The 16275-nt window shown below is 51.9% G+C and overlaps 1 protein-coding gene across 1 annotated transcript; it reads left to right on the top strand.

The window, feature by feature from the left end:
- Positions 1–1819: 1819 nt before the first annotated feature.
- LOC309606094 (pepsin A-like) lies at positions 1820–11059 on the top strand. The gene is made up of 9 exons (XM_082342682.1): positions 1820–2314; positions 2746–2905; positions 4860–4977; positions 5443–5561; positions 6261–6460; positions 8029–8145; positions 9289–9433; positions 9527–9625; positions 10732–11059. The coding sequence occupies exons 1-9, from the start codon at positions 2259–2261 to the stop codon at positions 10879–10881; spliced, it is 1164 nt and encodes a 387-aa protein (XP_082198808.1). The 5' UTR covers positions 1820–2258; the 3' UTR covers positions 10882–11059.
- Positions 11060–16275: the final 5216 nt, after the last annotated feature.

The raw sequence follows: 16275 nt of genomic DNA, 5'->3' as shown, positions 1-16275 counted from the left end.
GAGTGACAGAGACCCGGATTCAAGCCCCCGTTCAACCACTTCTTACCTATGTCACCTCAGGCAAGTGGCACAACTTCTCTGGCCCTCAGTTTCCTCATCTGTAAAATGGGGATAATAACGTCACTTACCACAATGAGCTAAGAGTAGTGATCAGTGAATCAGAGCTCCCCTGTCTCCCCTCACTGCCAGGGAAGAGAAACACGTGAACGGTGTTGTTCTGTGTCAGTTACTGCAATGGCTGGCAAACGGCAGAAACCGCCAATTACAAAATCATGGCCCTACTCTGAGCACGTTCCCAAATTGCTCTTAAGTAAGCCGAGTTTACATGGGATTAATTAAAACACTATGTTGAACACTTGATGCACCATATAACTCACTGAGGGAGATGGAAGATGAATAAAACACACGTAATGTTCTTCATGGTTCCTGCCCCACATCTCAACCCTGAGGGTTCCTTGACTCACCCTACTCGACCCAACCTCAGTTGCCTCCATTTCTAAGTTGGAAAGTATGGAGATCCTCCCTTATGTTTTTTAAAGTGTCATGAACAATTTCATATATGCATAACATACACATAAAGTGTAAAGAATCACGATGAGCACCCATGTACCCAATGCCCAGCGTGAGACACCAGGCACCTCTGAAGGTCCCGGAGAGCCCCCAGCACGTGCCCCTCCCTCCACCCTCCAGGAGGGACCCTTGAGCCAGGCTTTCCATCGGCTGCTCCCAGGACCTAGGCAGGCATCTTCAGGACCACCAGCTCCTCCACAGAAGGGCTGAGATCCGCCCAAAGGTGATAGCGTAGATCAAAGCAGAAACGCTCGAGGGGGAGGAAAAGAGAGCAGAGAGAAAGCAGGCATCAAAAGATGTGAAAATGGAAAACGCAGGTCAAGGATCCGCATTTGGGGCACAAAGGTGTCTTAATGGGTGAGTTTGAAATGCCAATATGCTTTGCACTAACCACCACTGGTCCCAAACAAACTTCATCCACACTCCTCACCTCTCCGTACTCATCCAGAAGCGCTGGGGGAAATTTGGAGCTTTTATAGAATCTGTGTCTCCCAATGTTGGAAAAACCAGGGGTGGCCCAGGGAATACGATCTCAGAACAAAATCTGCAGACAGGTCTCGCCGCCTACTGGCAACCTCCCTCCTGCATGCCCCCCTCTGCCACAATTCCTGAATAGAAGTTCTCATTCCACTTTGTCCACTGAATAAACCCCACAAAGGGAAGAATCCATTGGGTTGGAAAGCAGGGGGGATGGGTTCGATCCCTGGTCAGGGAACTAAGATCCCACATGCCACATGGCACAGCCAAAAAAAAAAAAAAAAGAGAGAGAGAGAACTTTTCTAAGTCATTCACACCCTAGTATGAATTTTCCCAGATTGCTTTGCTCACTGCAGCTGATTCAGCCAAGTTTTAAGCACGGAGCACCTGGGAGTCAGACCCAGATGGGGTCTCAAAGGTGGAGGCTTTGAGTAACTGAGAGGGTAGGAGAGGAGCAGTAGGAAGAAAGGGGGCGCAGAAAGTGAGGGGCACAGATTCCAAAGACGAACTCGGCCTGTTTCAAGTTTGCTTCCTCCAGGAAAGGAAGCATTCTTCCACTCCATTCCCTTCCTGTGTACTGTACACACCACTTTCCTAAGACTCAGCCCAACAGCCACAAGAAGCAAGAGCAAAATAAGGCCCATAAGCTAGTTAGACATCCAGCAACCCCATATAATGACATTTCCATGGGGAAAATGTGTCCTGAGTCCCAAACTACGGACCTATGAATGTGCTTGAGGAAAGCAGCTCCAGGGACACGGCCTATCACTGAAAGGACTGCTGCTCTCCAAGGATCCCAGCTGTCTGTCCCATCAGGACAAATCAGGGTGCCTGGAGCTCCTTTGACATCTGTTCAATGTTAAGTGTACTTTGGACCAATTTCGTCAAAATATTCAACTTGTCAAGTTTGGATGCATTCTATTATTTAAGAAATAAGCCGCCACTTCGCCGCTTGCTTTCTGCAGGGCCATCCCAACCCAGGATGTGGTTACAGTGGAAAGCTACTCAACTGGAAACTTCCCAGAACATGGCTCAGGGCAGGGACAATCTTATCAGGAAACTTTCTGTTTGGGGTGAGGGTAAAGAGTGACGTTTAGCGGCTGATAAGGCCATGCCTGAGGACTTGGGCTGTATATAAGGAGCGGCTCCTTCCTGCTGCTGTACCCCTTCCCATCTTCCCTTCTCTGGAGTCTTGGGAGCCAGGAAGAACCATGAAGTGGCTGCTCCTTCTTTCCTTGATGGCGCTCTCCGAGTGCACCACCTACAAGTGAGTCTGGGGGACGCGCTGCACGAAGAGCAGCTTCCCAGGGGCTATTTCTCTTTGCTGCCCTTCCCACTGCCTTTCTTTCCTCCTGTATTTCTCCTCTTCCCTTCCTCCTCTCTCTTCAACCGTCCCAAGCCTCCTTTCTCTGCTCATTTGGGGACACAACACGGCAGACGTGGCTAACAGCCCAGACCCTTCAGTCCAGCCCGGGCTGGGTCCGCAGCTCCAGCACTGGGCCGGGTGACTTTGGGCAACCACGTACCCTCTCTGCATTACTGTGCCCAAAATGGGAGCAACTCCCCTCTGACTTCCTTCTTCCGCTCTTGAGCCAGCTTTCTTTTCCTTCCAGGCCTTCCACGGCACCCCATGAGCAGGCCCCTTGGCTAATTACTCTTCTTCCTCCAAACCATCTGTTTGCAAATGCTCCGCCACAGGGTCTCGCTCACCAGAAAGAAGTCCTTGAGGCAGAACCTGATCGAGAATGGCAAGCTGAAGGACTTTCTGCAGAATCACCAATACAACATAGGCAGCAAGTACTTTCCCTCGGAGGCCACCACCTTGATGTCCGACGAGCCCCTTCAGAACTACCTAGATGTGAGTGCGTGGGCAGGCAGTGGGCCCGCTCCAAGGACTTGGCCCAGTGGAGAGAAGGGGGTGCCAGAGGTCTGGGAAGATGGGCCAGCGCTCCAAGCCCCCAGGCAGCAGTAACCCAGGGATCTGCTCCCTGGATCTCAGAGGCACAAGGAGGGCAGGAAAACTCACAGTCAGAGTTGTCGTTCTCATTCATTCATTCATTCATTCATCCAGTGCTTACATGGATGGAGCCCCTTCTATGTGTCAGGCACTGTGCTGGGCCCAGAGAAGCAGCAGTGAATGAGCCTCAGGGAGCCCCCAGTCTAGTAGGAGAGCCTCACAAAGCATAACGAGTACAACCAGGCTGAGGCCACGCAGTGAATGTGACACACTGAGTGTGTTGCAGGTGGTGGGCAGGGGCACCTCTCCGGAGCAATGAAGAGACAGCGGGGGTTCCAAGAGGACAGGAGAGGGTCCCAGAGAGTGGGACGACTTGCACTAGACCCTGTGACACTGGGGAGCAGAGTGTATTTGAGGAAAGGAAGCCCGTGTCCATTTTCAAAGCGAGGTCTGCGGGGGTCAGTGGGTGGAGCCAGACCAGAGTCTGGGATAAGGGTCTCCATCCTAATTGCCACCGCATCATTTTAACTAGGGAATTTCAGGAAGATCACTTTGACTCTTCTGTTTGGGACGCAAATCCCTTCAGTAGATAGTGTGTCCCCTGTGTGAAGGCCAAGGTTAGGAAGCAACGCGGCCTCTCGTTAAGAGCTTAGCCTGTGAAATTTGCCAGACCTGGAGCAAATCTAGGGTCTAAAGCTCCCGAGCCATGGGACCTTGGGCAAGTCATTTAAATTCTCTGAGTGAGACTCAGCTTCCTCGTCTGTAAGACAGAACCATTACTATCTACCATCAGAGGCTCGTTTCAAGTAATTCATGCAATAATGTAGGTTTGGGGTTATTTTGTTTGTTTGTGGAGTGCTTAGCACAGAGCCTGGCCCTTGGTAAGAGCTTGTTCAAAGCTTGATAAAGTTAGCCCCTTTGTTCACTTAACAAATATTTATGAAGTGCCTACCCTGTGTCAGAGGCTCTCTGCCAGGAGCTGGGGAAACAATGGTGACTGAGCAAAGATCCTGGAGCTTATATTCTAGAGGGGAAGACAAATAAGAGACAAACAAATAAGAATGTAAGATAATTCCAGGTAATGACAAGTGCCACAAGAAAAATTAATTAATTAGAGTAAGGGGAAGAAGAAGAATGGGGCAGGGGCGAATTTAAATACAGTAGTCAGGGAGGGCCTATTGGTGCAGGTGACATTTGACTAGAGCACAGAAGGATTGATGAGAAAATCTAGAATGAACATTTTCCTAGCACAAGGAATAGCAAGTGCAAAGGCCCTGGGATGGGAATGAGCTGGTCATCAAAGAAGAGCCACATCAGCGTGGCTGGGACAGAGTTAGCAAGGGAGAAACTGCTGCCACTAAGAATAAAAAGCCTGAGGACACCCTTTCTTGAAACCCATTATACGCACCCAGATTTAGGAATAAGATATCTCAAGGGGTCTCCACCTTTAGGTGGGTGACTTGTTTATCTCCCCTTCAACAACTTAATGAAAAAGCGCTTAAGCATTTACTCGGCTGGGTGCTGTAAGGTTCCACTCCTGTCCGAGAGTGTACATTCTCTAGGATGGCAAGACTAAGACACTCAAGGCAAGAGGGGACAGCAGATTATTATTGGGTGTTAACGAGGCTTGGGAGAGAAGAGTCAGTGGGTGACAGGAGAGCAATAGGGGAAGACTTCAAGGAGGAGGGGAGACCAGGCTGGGCCTTAAAGGATGGATACACTGGAGAGAGAGACAAAGGCAAGGAGGCAGTGAAGGGAAAGGCGGGAGGTGGCCGAGATGACCCAGAGACAGTCCCCGGGGAGGCCAGGCTGTGGGGTCCCCAGTCACTGAGCTATGCCGTCCCCACCCTGGCAGATGGAGTACTTCGGCACCATTGGCATCGGAACCCCCGCCCAGGACTTCACCGTCATCTTTGACACCGGCTCCTCCAACCTGTGGGTGCCCTCCATCTACTGCTCCAGTTATGCCTGCAGTGAGTGCCCCCCTACCCTCTCTGGGCCCCCAGCACCAAGTCACCTAGGAGCCCTGAACACTCAGGGGCCTCAAATAGGTCCGATTTCAAGCCTGCTGGAGTCACTCAGGGATCCACTCAACAGGCATTCACTGAGCACTTACTATGTGCCAAGCACTAGGCTTAGGTGCCCTGGGAGATGAAGGGGGGAATCACACGTGGTTCCAGCCCTCAGAAATTTCAGTCCAATGGCAGAGAGAGTGTGAAGCTGCACATCACCACGGGCAGCTGTGGGCCTGCTCCACTCGGCGTTAACCTGGGGGGTCCTCAGGAGGGCCTTCAGTCAGTGAGATGGTTAGCCAGATAAGTTAGCTTTCTCCTCCAAAGCCCCGCCCAGAACCAAGGCACCCACCCAGGAAGACGCCCCCATCCCATGACTCTGGCTCAGCTTTTGAAGTTTGACAATGCCTCTTCTTGCCCTCACAGGCAACCACCACCGCTTCAACCCTCAGGAGTCCTCCACCTTCCAGGGCACCAGCAAGACGCTCTCCGTCGCCTATGGCACCGGCAGCATGACAGGCATCCTTGGATACGACACAGTCCAGGTGAGCCCCCGCTGGCCAGCCACCTCGTCCTGCCCGGCCCTGGGGCCAGCTTCCAGGGACCGCACACGCCCCAGAACCAGGTCATTCAAGCAATACGGGTCTCGGTGATCCCAAAAGTAACCTGATTGGGGCATGCGGAAAGTGGCAGAGACACCACAGACATTTCTAGCAGAGGAGCAGCAGTGGTAAGGGGGTGGGTGCCTGGAGCCAGAAGCCAACCTCAGAGTCACCCAAGTTGAATGCTATGGAGGGGGCAGCGAGAAGGGAGAAAATGCCTCAGTTCTCTTTTAGCACCTCCTCTTCTTCCTCCTCCCCCCAACCCACAGCCCCCCTCGAGTCACAAAATCTCCACAAGCACCCCCATTTTCCAGGGCACAGCAGGGGTCAAGGGCTCTGATTTGCCTGGGGTCTGCTTTGCATCCGATCTTCAGAAACACAAACACACGGTGACCATCTGTTCCGCAGCAAATTCTCACACCAAGTTGCAGACGGTGCCCATCTGGAGATCAGCCTCGACTGTTACTTCCAGTGGAATAACAGGCGTTCCCAGGGATAATCCCTCTCCTCTCCTTCCAGCCTGATGCCCCGGAAGCCAAGTCCTACACGAAATGAACCAGGGATGCTCTGGGCCCGGGGCTGGCACCCCGCAGTGCTCAGCCAGCACAAGCTGATTATGAACATCTTGGTTTCCCCACCCAGGTTGGAGGCATCTCCGACACCAACCAGATCTTTGGCCTGAGTGAGACAGAGCCCGGCTCCTTCCTGTACTACGCTCCCTTCGATGGCATCCTGGGTCTGGCCTACCCCAGCATCTCCTCCTCCGGGGCCACCCCTGTTTTTGACAACATGTGGAACCAGGGTCTGGTTTCCCAAGACCTCTTCTCCGTCTACCTGAGCAAGTAAGTTAGGCAAGGAAGTTGCGGTCACCTGGTCCAGCAGGGGGCTGTCGAAGGCTGGGTGGGCTGGAGAGAGTCTTGGCAAGCCGGGGATTGGAAAGGTCAATGTCTAAGGCTCTCTAAGGTATATCTTTGGAGAGAATGGTGCCAAATTCCTCTCTGATGAACCACCTTCATTCGTCTTATTTTACTAGCGAGAGTCTTTGTCACCTTGCCTTACACAAGTCAAATATCATTAGCCATTTGCTCTCCTGAAGACCACCATTTAAAGTGAATCCACTTAAAAAAATAAAAATAAAAAAAATAAAGTGAATCCACTTAAAATTGGGGCCAAAAGTCCATAGCAAAAAATGAAAAGAAGATTTGATTGGGACTTACATCTTGAACAGTGAAACTTTTAAATGATGAAAGCAAGTTTCTTTCATTAGTTAACAAAATCTAGGTTCCAGGTGTGACTATGAGTTAATTCTAAGAAAAAGGAATTACAAAGTCTTGATTTTGGCTGAGTAGAAGTTTATGCCAGAATATCTGAGGGTGTGTCCTCGACTTTCCCAAGACACTCAACTTTCCTCTGACATTCACATCCTTCTCTTTTGAAGCGATTTGTCACCATCGATGTGCTTCCCTTTAGTTATTGACTGTTCTGCTATCATCTCATTGTGACACAGATGCTGTCAGATGTTTACAGGGAAGACAGGGTGGGGTTGGGTGAGTTGGGGTCACGTTCTGTCCGTGTCCAGTTCTTCAGTGATTAATTTCTTATTGTCATCTACATTTGTTTCCCTATCTAACCGAAAACTGCAGAGATTTAGACAATGAATATTCCAGTAACCAGAACTCCTGCAGTTTACAGCAGGAGGGCCCTTTTATCCTTTTTTCCTCTTGGCCACTTAATATTCAAGTTTCAGCTCTTAAACATAATCTGCTTTTATGGGCACTTAGATATTTCACATGGGGCCGACTAGAACAGAGTTTCTCAATCTCAGCACTATTGACATTTTTGGACCAGATGATTCCTTGCTGTTGGGGGCTGTCCTGGGATGTCTGGTAGCCTCCCCGGCCTCTACCTACTAGACACCAGGGGCTCCCCTGACCCCCACCCAATCATGACAATCAAAAACACCTCCAGACGTTGGCAAACCATGAACTACACTGTCAAGGCCTTAAGAGCAGACACTGTCATTCATTCATTTCTCTTGAGGTCCCCACAGCAATGAGAGAGAGCATTTGGTGGAAACCACACAACACTTCAGAACCAGAAAGACCTGGGTTCTAATCTTGGTTTTGAGACTCCCTGGCTGTGTGACCTTGGGCACATTGCCTCACCTCTCTGAGCCTCAGTTTCCTCACTGTAAAATAGAAATAATAATAACAATAGTGACTATGGCATGGATCTTGGTGTAAGGATTACAGGAAGCCCTGTGGGTCACACACTCTGCGTGGCTCCTGGCACCGGCAAGAGTCCGATCAAGAGGAGCTCTTAGAATGCCCACAGTTTATATGTTCAGTTGAATGAGTGAATGAATGAATGAACAAATGAATTCCTGCCTTTTCCCCTCCACTTTCCATAGAGATGATGAGAGCGGCAGCGTGGTGCAGTTCGGTGGCATCGATTCTTCTTACTACAAGGGAACCCTGAACTGGGTGCCTATTTCTGTTGAGGGTTATTGGCAGATCACCGTGGACAGGTGAGGTCACCATGGATGGGCAATATCCTGGCATGGGCCCCAGACCCCATTTCTTTACAGACTCATAGTTAACTAAGAATTCCAGGATCCCCCTGGAACAGGCAGCACAGGGAAACGTGCTCCAGGAGGAGAAGGCAGAGGTTGGCCGAGCCAGAGAGACCCTGACAAGGGCACGTCACAGGAGGAAGAGCGCTGTCAGGAACCCCCAGACACTCTGCAAGGATGAGACAGCCACTTCCCTTCTGAGCAAGGAGGCAGGACAATCTACCAGCATCCCTGGGGAGAGGGGAGGACCCCCCCTGTCATACATCTCGGCATTTAGGGGGCCTGTCACTTTTGGTCTAGGATCAGGGCAAAACGGCAGAGAAGTTGTTTCAAACCATTTCCTCCCACTTTCCCCTTCAAAGCCTGTCTGCCCCCAGGCAGCCTCATCCTCTGGCTGTTCTGCCCCCAGCTGGCCTGCTAGGGTGACCCATTGCCCAGGTTTGCCCAGGAGTGAGCAGTTTCCAGGGATGCCAGTCTTTGAGTACTAAAACCAAGACAGTCCTAGGCAAACTGGGACACACTGGTCACCCTACGTCTGCCCCAGCCATGCTAACACCCCGTCAGTTCCTCGAACTCCCGCCCCTGCTCCCCTTGGGTCTAGAACAGGGCAGTCAGGGCTGGACTTACCTGGCCATCACTCCAGTGTCTCCATCACTCCCCACCCTCTGTCCCCTCTACCTGTGATGTCCTCCTCCAACTCCTCACCTCCCTAGCAACCTCTGGGCGTCTGCTTCCCTGAGAAGCCTTCCCTGGTTGCTCCACACCACCCACCCTCACCCCGGCTTGTGTTCCTGTTCCCTGCTCCTCCTCGATCATAACTTATCTTTCCAGCTAGAGTGGAAGCTCCCTGCAGCCAGAAACCGTGCACCCATCTTGTCTGGCTTTGCATCTCCTGTGCCTAACACAGAGTAGGCACTCAGTAAATATTTGTAGAACACATGAATGCATAGAATGAATGAGTGTGTGAATGAGAGAAGCTGAAATTTTATGCATCGGCCAAAGGATGGGGAAGAGGGACCCTCCAGGGTCGCCTGGTTCCTCCTTGGGAGATGTACCCCCTGGGGGCTCAGGGGACCCTGACTTGCATCTCATCCTCAGCATCACCATGGGTGGAAAGCCCATCGCTTGCAGCAATGGCTGCCAGGCCATCGTTGACACCGGTACCTCTCTGCTGTCCGGCCCAGCCAATGCCATTGCCAACATCCAGAGCTACATTGGAGCCAGTGAGACTTCCTATGGCAGTGTAAGTCCAGCCCTGACTGCCCTGTTCTAGACCCAGATGGTGGATCTGCCACACAGGAGGGATGAAAGCCTTTCTAATCCTCACTCTTTCCAGATGGCGATCAGCTGCTCCAGCATCAACAGCCTGCCCGACATCGTCTTCACAATCAACGGCATCCAGTACCCTGTTCCCCCCACGGCCTACATCCTGCAGGTAAGGGGGCTCTGAGCCTTCCACCTAGATGTGCCCGCAGAGCATGTGGCCACATACTCCCCCTTGGCACAAGGGCAAGTGCACTTCCACAAGCTGGAGCTAACATCTGCTCTGGACAGCCTCTGGAGAAAAAGAACACTTCAAAAATAAAGGCATGAATGAGAATTGGGATGCAACACCCCCAGGGGGAAAAAAGCAAGGCAAGGGCTGATGACGTGAAAAGAGGATTTTTAGTTGGACACCAGAGTCCAAGCTCTGGGTCTCAATTACTAGCCCGTAGATATTGAGCAAGTTACAACCTTCCTTAGCCTCAGTTTCCTCGTCTAAAAGCTAGAGCTTTCCCCACGCTCAGGGTGTGGTTAGGGTAATCACGCGAGATTGTCCACATCAAAGCTACGAAGGGTTGGGCAAATAGAAATCACAGCTTCCATAGGGTAAGGGCTTATGATGCTCCTATTGCCTCTACCAAATAAAAACCTTTAGTCAGATGAGCCACAGGAAAATTCTGCCTTCGATTACAATGCCGGATGGAAAACTAGTTTTGCCCGGTGGGTAGATGTTATTCAGCAAGAAGTAGGGAGGCCCAGGCCCCTCCCCCAGGGATGCTGATTAATTAGGAGGGAGTGGGGCCTGAGCCATGGTGGGAGGTGGGGCACAGGGGGGGGGGTCAAAGCTCCATAGGTGATTCTAATACACAGCCAAGGTTGCTGGCCCAGTGACTTAGTGAATGAAAAGGACTAACAGCTGATCCCATTTGCCACTGGTCAGGATCAGAATAATGAGAAAAGGCTGCGTCACCAGGGCTTCCAAAATCCTTCCCGGCAGCTGAGTTCTCCCTAAAGCCCTTAGCTGCGATGCTGACGTCAGGGCGTATGCATCTGCCAGAAACACTGGATAATGTCTGGTAATCCCTGGAAACCAAGAGTGCAGTAAGCCCCTTATACAGGCAGATCCCAGGCCAGGAAGAGCCAAGTCCCCAGGCACGAGCCAGGAAGCTCCTCCTTGCACGTGCCTGGCAGGGGACCATGACCCTGGATGTTCACGCCCCAGCGCCTGTCACTGCTGGGTCTGTGTCCCAGCTCCAGTTTTATTCTCCTTTCCTCCAGAGCCAGGGAAGCTGCTCCAGCGGATTCCAGGGCATGAACATCCCCACCGCCTCCGGAGAGCTCTGGATCCTGGGTGACGTCTTCATCCGCCAGTACTACACCGTCTTTGACAGGGCCAACAACCAGGTCGGCCTGGCTCCCGCGGCCTGAGCCCGAGTCTTTCCGGCCACTTCCCAGGAAGATCCCGCCCTAGTTTCTGTCCCTGTTTGCTCTTCGATGTAGATAATTCTCCTGATTGTTCTTCCTCTGGGATTGTGGAGGTGGAATCTTGGCCCTGTTCCCTGTCACACCAATAACGTAGAATACATCATAACCTCCTGGAAAATGCTTTATGGGGTTGCATCTCTTTGTCAGTGTTCCCCTTTACATCACTGGGGTCAGAATGCCAGGGCAGGGGGACAGAAATGACCACATGCATTTGGACAGCACCAAACACAGTGCCAGTGGCAGCACACTCTCTGTAACAGAGCCGGGAAGATGAATGGGCCTCGGCTGGGCCAGCTGGGAGCATCATATAAGGAGTTGGGGACCAGAAATGCCAGGCCCGTTGCCTCCTCATAGAAGGGAGCACCTGAGTTCTTGGTTGAGGGAGTAACTTCTTATTTTCCCCAAAGCCAAGTAGAGATAAGGAGAAAAGGAAAAAGATTAAGGGGAGGTGCCCGCTGTTGGTGACTTCCTAAGTAGGGCAGGCAGGGCGGTAATGACCGTGAGACATGGGCAAGAGTGGTGAGAGAAGCTGACACCCCACAATCTACCAGGCTGTCCTGTGGCGAGCTGGTTGATGCAGACTAACCCTTGGGAGCCCCTCAGTACTCTGGGTGCAGGACACCAAGCTGATCCGTTTCCCCATTGGTGATTGAAAGAGGATGGTTTTCCATTCCCCAAGGAGAGGTTGAGAGAGGGAGCTGACATGCCATTGGCAAACCTACCCTAGAAAGGCAGCCAGGAAATATCTAGAGCAGCATTTCTCAGAATGGGTTTTGGTAGCAAAATGTTGAATGAAAAAGTTTCAAAGTAAGTACGGAACAGGCTACCTTCTAGGCCCTTCTTCGAGGTTCACAAGGCACAGTTCCCAATCAAAGGCTCTGAGAACTCCTGCCGCAAAGTGATCTGTTTCACTTTGACTCAGTTCAGCTTGATCCCCATTCCTCTTCTGCTGGTGAACCTATTCCAGTCCTGTGCTCCTCGGCGTGCACGTTGGAAAAGTTCCCATAGCGCCTGCTTCTGCTGGGTTCCAGGCTGTCCGCTGGAGATACCGGCCTGAGCGCTGGAGCTGGGCCTCCCTGCTGAGGCGGACTGACTTCCGGGTGCCCAGAACAAGATGGCTTTAGGAACTCTTGTCACATCATCCCCCAATTTGTAATTTGTCACATAAATACAAGATATTAGGCTCAAGGAAGGGTGAGGTGAGCTCTTCCTACCCAATGCCCCAGATCTTCCCAATGTCACTTATACCCTATCTAGCTGCGCAATCTTTTTAAAACATAAATTCGATCACAACCCTCCTTTGCTTCAAACCTTTCATTAATGCTCTGCAATTGCACTTGGAATAAGACATTATATCTTTGGTGTGGCTTCAAGGCCCTGCGTGCTCTGGTCCCCATGGACCTTCCCTGTCTCACCTTAATCCCTCTTACCCTGAGCTCCCACCTCCCTGGCCTTCGCCCACCTCCACAAATACCCAAGTTCTTCCCCACCTCCAGGCCTTTGCACACACTGTTCCCTTTGCTTGCTGTTCCCTTTTTCTTGACCTGCTAACTCCTAGCATCCTGCAGGTGTCAGCTTACACATCAGTTCCCTGTGAAGCCCTCCCTGACCACCCTCTCATGGGGTGGCCCTCCTTTCCTTTATGGCACTGGGCACAGCTGGAGATGATGCCTTAGTGGGAGTGTTTGTGTCAGATCCACTAAGGCAGAGACTGTGATCATTTAACTGTTGAAGCCCCAGCAGCAAGCGCAGGGCCTGGCACATTGGAGGTGCTCAATAGATATTTGCTGACTGAGTGATGAATTCAAAATAATTCTTTTTTTTGACCGCACTGCGCAGCTTGTGGGATCTTAGTTCCCCGACAAGGGATCGAACCTGTGCCCTCAGCAGTGAAAGCATGGAGTCCTAACCACTGGACCTCCAGGGAATTCCCTCAAGATAATTTTTTTAAAAGGGAACAACTAGGATAAGACAAAAGAGTGGATCTGATTTGAGAGAGGCCATGGTTAAGACCACAGATGGGGGACTTCCCTGGTGGCTCAGTGGTTAAGAATCCGCCTGCCAATGCAGGGGACACAGGTTCAAGCCCTGGTCTGGGAAGATTCCACATGCTTCAGAGCAACTAAGCATGTGTGCCACAACTACTGAAGCCCACGTGCCTAGCGCCCATGCTCCACAACAAGAGAAGCCACCGCAATGAGAAGCCTGTGCACCGCAACAAAGAGTAGCCCCCGGTCTCCGCAACTAGAGAAAAGCCCATGCGCAGCAACGAAGACCCAATGCAGCCAAAAAATAATTAATTGATTGATTAAAAAAAAAAAAAAGACCACAGACGGGTCCACTCTCACCCCCACTGACATTCTGTCCTAGTCATACTTGGTCATGGGACCAACAGGTGGATTCTCAGGCTTCTGGGGATGAATTTCATGATGTCCTGGCTCTTTGCTGTGTTTGTGTTTCTGATATTTCCCCGAGCACCCCCCATGCCCCAGGCAGTATTCTAGGCTCCAGGGATGCAGCCAGGTCTCGCCAGACCCTTCCTGCTCTCCTGCTCTTGGCCCCATCCCCTCCCCCCACCCCGTGTTCCCCCTTCTCAGCCCCGGCAGCTGCAGCTCAGCCCCTCAACCCTGGGATGCTTGGATCCAGACAGAATCTAAAAAGGATCCCCATTAGACAGCTCATTTATACTAGAAAACCCCACGCTAACATATCTGATCTGACACTTTGCTCCATAAGATAAGGTGGATTCACATTCCTTCTCTACGGTCTCAGGCCTCTTCCCCATCCATCTTTCCCCATTTCCTGAGGGCCTCGGGGATCTAAGCTCAGTTCAATCCATCTTTTCCACTCAGACTCGTCCAGGAGTGGTTTAGGTGTTTTTCGTTTTTTGTTTTTTGGGGTTTTTTTGCTGCACCACATGGCTTGCAAGATCTTAGTTCCCCAACCAGGGATCGAACCCCCGCCCACGACAATGAAAGCGCCGAGTCCTAATCACTGGACCGCCAGGGAATTCCCCAGGAGTGTTATTTTCATCTCATAGGTCTCTGCTCTGATCTGTGGAACCCAGGCCCTCCCGAACGTGGATTCCTGCACATCGCTGGAGGGGGCATCCGTTGGTACAACCCCTAAGGAGCGCCATTTGGCAGTATCCATCAAAATGAGAAATGTGTATACCTTTTGGCCCAGTAACTTCACTTCTGGGAATTTATCTTAAAGATAGACTTGCACACGTGCAAAATGATGTAAAGCCGAGGTTACTCTTTGTAGCGTCTTTTGTAAGAGCAAGATTTGAAACGACCCAAATGTCCGCCCCCAGGGGATGGTTAAATGACTTCTGCTGTGTGCGCACAGGAGCCACTGCGCAGCTGCAAAGAGCAAAGAAATGAGGATGCTTGCTAGGGACTGGGACAGAAGGATCTTGAGAAGAGACTGTTCGGTGAAAAACCACAAACAAACTGAAAGACGGGTGATAACAGAGCCTATGCTATTTTATCTTTGAATTATAAAGAAAATAAGATTTGCTTGCACATACATAAACAGAGAAAGGGTACCCAAGAACCAGACACCACAAAAGTGGTGAGGAGGGGGCTTCCCTGGTGGCGCAGTGGTTGAGAATCTGCCTGCCGATGCAGGGGACACGGGTTCGAGCCCTGGTCTGGGAAGATCCCACGTGCCGTGGAGCGGCTGGGCCCGTGAGCCACAACTACTGAGCCTGCGCTTCTGGAGCCTGTGCTCCGCAACAAGAGAGGCCGCGACAGTGAGAGGCCCGCACACCGTGATGAAGAGTGGCCCCCGCTTGCCACAACTAGAGAAAGCCCTCGCACAGAAATGAAGACCCAACACAGCCATGAATAGATAAATAAATAATAAATAATAATTTTTAAAAAAAAGTGGTGGGGAGGGAAGGGGGGGCCTCGGTGGATGTGGGGATGGGGAGACCCCTCACTAAAACAATTTTACACGTCTTTATTTCTAGTGATGGGATGTACTACACATTCAAAATAAGTTAATGGAAGGCATTTTTAAACCTTTGAAAGTTTATCCTAACTTGAAACCTACTGTGGTTTGTCCTCAAGCCCGTTTATCTGATCAACTCCAAAAGTAGGTCTCTTGAACCGGGTCCGATCATTTGGCCCGTCGGCAATTTCCTAGGTCCAGTGACACTGACCCTGTGGAACAGGCTCCAGCCCACCCTCCGCGTCCTCTACTGCAGGGGTCCCCGACCCCGGGACCACGGGCCATACCACACAGCAGGAGGTGAGCGGCAGGCAAGCGAGCGAAGCCTCATCTTCCGCTCCGCACCGCTCGCGTCACCGCCTGAACCACCACCAGCTCCACCCCGTGGAAGAACCGTCTTCCACGAAACCGGTCCCTGGTGCCAAACTGCTGGGGACCACTGCTCTAGTGCTTCCTAGAACCCGACACATGGACTCCTAGCTAGGGGGAAATGCAGGGTGTACTTCCCCAAGAACAAACGCCCCACACACACACACCTGCTTGTTGGAGCCCAGGCTGCTAAGATTCAGACCAGCTCATGCATTCGTTAAAAGCACTCTGTGCCCCGGAATTCCCTGGCGGTCCAGCGGTTAGGACCCGGTGATTTCACTGCCATGAACCAGGATTCGATCCCTGGTCAGGGAACTAAGATCCCACAAGCCGAGTGGTGTGGCAAAAAAAAAAAAAAAAAAAAAAAAAAAGCACTCTGTGCCCATCTGGGGTCTTGAAGGTGGTCCTCTGGCCTCCTGGTGCCAGTCACTGCTGGGCAGGGGGCGTCACACTGGGGCTTATCACAGGCAGAACATGTTCTTACCAAGTTGGGTCCCACCAAGGCCTCCCAACATGTCACAATGGCACTACCTACCCACCGGGTGGGGGGTCAGGGGGTTGGGGAGAGGGGGAGGAGGAGAGCTCCGAGCTGCCCTCAGTGGTCCTGAGAAGGGCCTGTGGTGGCCACGGTGTGGGTGGTGAGAGCCCTGGCCAGCCACGGGGTGCTCTAGAGGAAGCAGCTCCTGCACCTCCTCCCCAACCCCATCCCCCAGGTCTTCTTATGCCCAGAGCGAGCAGACAGGAGGCAGGCGTGATCCTTGGGTGAGGCCAGCTGGGCATGCTGGAGAGCCGACAGGAGCCCAAGAGCAAGAGAGGGACAAGAGTGGCATCCTCAGGCCTTCGGGGGACAATTCTGAGGTGTGTGCCACGTGACCTCCCAGAGGGTCCACAGGAGGAAGGGGTGCCAATTGCCCATGGCAGTGACCTTTTTAACAAAAGCTGATTGGTTTTCTTCCCTTCTCTGTCTCCCTTCCCCCTCCCTCACCGTGCTCTCTGGGATCACCTTCCGGG

Source organism: Balaenoptera borealis (assembly GCF_965194805.1).
Source record: "Balaenoptera borealis genome assembly, chromosome: 11".
Classification (NCBI taxonomy): domain Eukaryota; kingdom Metazoa; phylum Chordata; class Mammalia; order Artiodactyla; family Balaenopteridae; genus Balaenoptera; species Balaenoptera borealis.
The sequence above is the reverse complement of the archived record's forward strand: the minus strand, read 5'-3'. Positions and strand labels throughout refer to the sequence as shown.

Excerpts from the sequence above, each read along its gene's own strand:
- LOC309606094 (XM_082342682.1), top strand. The coding sequence starts at position 2,259 with ATGAAGTGGCTGCTCCTTCTTTCCTTGATGGCGCTCTCCGAGTGCACC. Across the intron at positions 5,562-6,260 it reads TTGGATACGACACAGTCCAG|GTTGGAGGCATCTCCGACAC; the intron begins GTGAGCCCCCGC and ends TTCCCCACCCAG. Across the intron at positions 9,626-10,731 it reads CCACGGCCTACATCCTGCAG|AGCCAGGGAAGCTGCTCCAG; the intron begins GTAAGGGGGCTC and ends CCTTTCCTCCAG.